Below are 5,704 nucleotides of genomic sequence, written 5' to 3'. Positions count from 1 at the left end.
CGGGATCTCAGCAGGCTCCCCAGAGCCCAAGTGCACAGGGGAAACGTTGGCTACACTCCCTTCTAATCCTCTGACCTTCCAATGGTCCCCCCCTTTCCCCCTCTGGGCGTGTGATCCCTTCCTCTCCCCAAGCCGCCCCTCAGGGGCACTGGTCCTGTCCCGCCTCCACTTCTCCTCCCCCCTCACTCCCCACCCCACATCCTACCTAGTCACTGGGGATTCCTCCCATCCCCTTAGGTGTCTGTGGTCCCCCACCTGTGCCTGGTAGGTGCCCTAGTTGTGTGGAGACGCGAATTCCACGTCCTCCTAGTCCACTATCTTCGGTAGTTTATTTCTTTTAGCACTTTGAATGTATTATCTCATCCTCTCCTGGGCTGTAAGGTCTCTGCTGAGACATCCACTGATAGCCTTATGAGGGTTCCTTTGTATGAGAGATATTTTTTTCTCTTGCTTTTTTTTGGCCATGATATGCAACATGTGAGATCTTAGTTCCCTGACCAAGGATCAAATCTGTGCCCCCTGGAGTGGAAGTCTTAAATGCTGGACTGCCAGGGAAGTCCTCTCTTGCTTCTTTTAAAATTCTCTCTTTGCCTTTCTTTTTAGACACTTTAAAAAAGCCTAATAAATAAATTAATTAATTTTTGGCTGTGTTGGGTCTTCATTGCTGTGCACAGGCTTTCTCTAGTTGTGGCGAGTGGGGGCTACTCTTCATTGCAGTGTATGGGCTTCTCATTGCAGTGGCTTCTCATTGCAGAGCAGGGCTCTAGGAATGTGGGCTTCGTTAGTTGTGGCATATGGGCTCAGTAGTTGTGGCTCACAGGCTTTAGAGATCAGGCTCAGTAGCTGTGGCACATGGGCTTAGTTGCTCTGTAGCATGTGAGATCTTCCCGGACCAGGGCTCACACCCATGTCCCCTGTGTTGGCAGGTGGATTCTTAACCACTGCACCATCAGGGAAGTCCTAGACACTTTTATTACTATGTGTCTTAGAGAAAAACGTTTTGGATTGAGAGTTTGAGGTGACATATTTGCTTCATGAACTTTGATGGCCTAATCTCTCCCCATATTTCAGAATTTCTCAGCCATTATTTATTGAAATAAGCTGTCTATTCCTTTCTCCCCTAGTACACATTATTTCTTTTGATGGTGTCCCATAACTTCTGTAGGCTTTCTACACTCCTTTTCATTCTTTTTTCTTTTTGCTCTTCTGTTTGTAAAATTTCAATCAATCTGTCCTATGGATCACCAATTCGCTCTTCTGCTTGTTCAAGTCTGCTCTTGAAGGTTTCTATTCAATTCTTTATTTCAGTCATTGTATTCTACAGCTCCAGATTTTCTGTTTGGTTCTTTTTTTATGTTTTCTATCTCTTTTTTGAGGTTCTCATTTTGTTCTTGTATTGTTTTCCTGATAGCATTAAATTTTTCATCTGTGTTCTCTTGTAGCTCTCTGAGTATTCATAGAAGAATTATTTTCAATTCTTTGTCAGGCAATTCCTGGATTTCCATTTATTTGCAGTCAGATACTGGAATTTTACTGTATTCCTCTGGTGGAGACATGTTTCCCCTGATTCTCCATGATCCCTGTAGTGTTGTATAGGTATCTGCACATTTGAAGAAGCAGTCACATCCTCCAGACTTTACTGACTGATTTTGTTAAGGGAAGCCTCTACCTGCTGATAGGGACCCATAGTGGTTATTCTGTGACCCTGGTCTAGTAATGCAGAGTGCCACGTGGAAAGGTGCATGGTGGCACTGGGTCCAATGGTATATGATGTCTCTTTGGCCCCAGGACATTGGGGTCCACAGTATTGACAACTGTGTTGTCCTTGGCAAGCACTGCAGGAATTCTGTGGCTTCAAGATCTTTTGGGCTCCTAAGTGGCACCTCCAAGACTGGTAGCAGGGCAGGCAGTGGTGGTGGTTGGAGCCAGTGGTGTGCACATACTCGGCTGCAGGGGCCAGCTTCAGGTGCCTATGTAGTGGCAGAGGGGGCCAGAGCAGGTAGCAAGGGCTGGGGCCAATTATAGGCTCACTGGCATTTGCCAGTACCATACTGTTTTGATTACTATAGCTTTATAGTATAGTTTAAAATCAGGAAATGTGATGCCCCTTGCTTTGTTCTTCTTCCTCAGCACTTATTTGGACATTCAGGGACTTTTTTATTTCCACATAAGTTTTATCCTCCTTTCTCATCTCCCTAAGACAACAGTTTGATGATTGGGACAGGCTTGAGTCCCAATGAGAAAAGTCTATCAGATCCTTAGAGGGATGGTAAGGTCCTTGCTTGAATATCTTCACTTCCATTCAGCCTTCCACCCTAGTGATAATCCCATTTGTTTGGGCATTATCTCTATCAATTGACTGTACTCCTTATGTAATCCACAATTTTCTAAGTCTTCTCTAAATCTTCTGCTAGGGACATAAGCTCCTGGATTATCCCTAACTCAACTCTCCACATTTTTTGCAGTTGACAGTGAGTGTTCACCTGATAGACCCTTCACTTGGCTGTAATATGCCCTCCACATATATCTTGGTCTGTAAAGCTTTCTAGACATCACTACTGCATGGAACTGACTAGGGAATTAACCAAGGTCATTCTTATTGGCCATGTGACCTTGAACAAGTTACTTAGCCTTTCTGAACTTCTGAGGTGGACATAAAAATTGTACGTAATTCATATAGTTGTTACAGGATTAAATGAGTTAATGTAAAGCACTTGGTGCTGGACTTGTTTTAGGTGCTTAGAGATAGTGTGATTATGCTGTTGCTACTACTGCTGACTACTTCAGCTTTAAAACTTGCACTTGCTTGTTTCTTCATTGACATCAAGCCTTTGCCTACAGAGCCCTTTCTCTTTGTCCCATCACCTTTCTTTCTCAGGAGCCCCAATCCTTTGGCTGCCTGAATGTATGTTGAAGAATGGGAAATTCCTGTGGTCTTATTGTGCTGTGCCTCCCATATTGGGGGTGGGACCCTGAAAGGATAGGGGTGCCAACCTGTTCATAACCAAAAGACCAATAAAAGTATCTTCCCAAATGAAATATTGAACGTCATTAAATCTAAGACATCATCAACTGTGAGTCACACCCTTATTTTATGTAATACTAAGAAAGAAATAAGCAACCTTTAGAGTTTTAATTTTATACTTATTTAAAAGTTATTTTGATGCAGGTCTGTGAAGGGGCATAAGAGGCTTCCTGGTCCCTAGAGAGACCCCTCCACCAGGAGGATGTACACAGCTCATGGACCTTTCCAGACATAGATGCAGCCTCTGGGGGGAGCTGGTCCTTGTGGCATGGGCCCATGTTCAGCAGCCGGGAAAGCATGTCCATGACAAGTGACTGCTGATCAGGGGGTCTCAATTAAGTGACACAGGGAGCTACACTGTGTGGGTAGAAGCCAGCAACGGGACCCAGAGAGCAACTGGCTGGCCTGAGATTCGAGAGTTGGAAATCCCAGTCATCTCAGTCAACATCAGCTCCGTGGGCAGAGAACATGGATTCCGTGGCTGCTGTCTGCCACACCAGTGCCACCAACGTCAAGTAGTATGTGAGTTACACACAGGTGTCCAGCTATGACCACATGACAGTCTTCCCAGACAGCAAGACACTCATCATCCAAAGGGTCAGCAGCTACAACTCACCACTTCAGTGTGGGATAGAAATCCTCCCACAGATTATTGAGAGAAGTGAAGTAATCTTTCCGACATTGACCTATGGTCCCTCCAGTGTGCTGATCAGGAGTAAGCCCTGTAACTTCAATGGCATCCTGCCTGCTGAGATGGGTTCCCAGGTGGAGATGGAGTGTATCTCCTATTCCAGACCAGAATTCAAGTACCAGTGGATCCACAATGGCTTCCTCCTGAACTTCTCAGAGAAAAAATTACCCTCCTGAATCTGATCTGGGACCAGATGGGCAGATACAGATATCAAGAAGTCCAGCTCCAGGTGCCCTGGCACAGGACTGCTTTTAGCAAAGGTTTCACCATCTCAGGATCCTTGCTGGTATTTCTCATCATGGTGACAGCAGTGGGCAGTGTCCTCTTCTGTGCATTCCTCATTCATACCCTGATCAGACATTACTCTACCAGGGCAAATTGGGCTACATGACCATCCACCTCAGACATAGAAGACAAGACCAGATGGGCAAGGAGGGTTCCAACTACCCTACTTCCTTATCCGACACCATGGGACCATCAGATATGCCCCATCTCAACATTGCCAGGGACAGAGAAATGGAACAACCTATACATGCCCAATAACCGGGAATTGCTTAAATGGGATGCAGCACATGTTGAGTGAATCTGCCATTGTTAGAAACCACGCTGGGGAAAGCCACTTACTGATGCAGAGAATGTTCACAACTTGTTGCCAGGTTAGAAATGCATAATGCAAACCTGCATCTGATAGGATCATATTGTGAAAAGTATAGATTAGCTAATTGATATAGATGTAATATTACAGTGTGTATGTATGTATGTGTTTTCCAGTTTTATGTGTACACACACACACACACACACATATATATACATATATATATATATATACACACATATATATGCACCTGTGCAAAAATTGTGGAAAATGTTACCTATCAGCAGTGCTATCTCAATTTCCTTCTTTGCACTTTACTGTATATTCTGAAGTGGTTTTTGTTTTTCTTCCCAAAGTATATAAATTGTTCTTATTATTAGAAAAAAAAAACCCAATAAAGGTAAAACAGCATGAAGTTAAAAAAAAGTTATTTTGACAGAGATTAGGATGGTGGTCACCAGGGGCTGGGGTGGGGGCACTGAGAAGATTCTGTTTAAGGGTACCAACTTACAACTAGTGGATAAATAAGTTCTGGAAATCTGACTCACAACATAGGGATTATAGTCAACAATACTGTATTACAAACTTCAAAATTGCTAAGAGACTAAATCTTAACTATTCTCACTACAAAAAAAGAAATTATAAATATGTGCCATGATAAAGGTGTTAGCTAGCACTACTGTAGTAACCCTATGGCAATATATAAATGAATCAAACCAACACATTGTACAACTTAAACTGTACAATGTTGTATGTCAATTATATCTCCATAAAAAAGGAAAAGTATATCTTGAACAACTTTTTTAAAAAGTTATTTTGGACTTATTTAGACATAGAAGCAATGATAATATGAATGGCTATGGCTGAATTCACTCATGTAAGTTGATAGCCACATCATAAACTGCTGCCTGGGTGATGGTCAGACACTATTGATTGTAAGATGCACATGAATTTCAGAGATGCTGAAATGTGAAAAATGAAAAAGTACATCTTAAAGTTAATGAAAGGTATTCTGTTTCCCTTCAACCAATCCTCTAGAATGTAGAAATTTCATTTTCTTCATATGGTCACATATCTTTGATACATGAATGTTTGTAAAATAATTTCCTTCTATTCAAGACTTCAGGTCTTCCTAGCTTTAAATCTTCCTAGCTTTAAATCTTCCTAGCTTTAAGAGAAAATACCTTGGCTGAGGCAAGTGTTTGTTGTTGATTATCATCTCTGAAGCAAGTGTTTGTTGTTGATTATCATCTCAGACAATAGTACAGGCTCTGTGATTGAGCTACTAATTTGGTCTTTTTCATTTTATTAGATGGGAAGCAGACTGAAAATTATATCCCTCCCACAGAGATGTATGCTGTTTGATACTTAGCCACAATTTCATAACACTTTA

The 5,704-nt window shown here is 42.3% G+C and overlaps 1 protein-coding gene across 1 annotated transcript; it reads left to right on the top strand.

The window, feature by feature from the left end:
• The first annotated feature begins 1,770 nt into the window (after positions 1–1,770).
• CEACAM18 (CEA cell adhesion molecule 18) lies at positions 1,771–4,259 on the top strand. The gene is given in 6 exon segments (XM_060084767.1): positions 1,771–1,999; positions 3,207–3,335; positions 3,338–3,483; positions 3,485–3,872; positions 3,875–3,955; positions 3,958–4,259. Coding segments are annotated over 6 exon segments (1,275 nt in total).
• The last annotated feature ends 1,445 nt before the right edge of the window (positions 4,260–5,704 follow it).

This window comes from Mesoplodon densirostris, chromosome 19 (assembly GCF_025265405.1).
Source record: "Mesoplodon densirostris isolate mMesDen1 chromosome 19, mMesDen1 primary haplotype, whole genome shotgun sequence".
Lineage (NCBI taxonomy): Eukaryota > Metazoa > Chordata > Mammalia > Artiodactyla > Ziphiidae > Mesoplodon > Mesoplodon densirostris.
The sequence above is the reverse complement of the archived record's forward strand: the minus strand, read 5'-3'. Positions and strand labels throughout refer to the sequence as shown.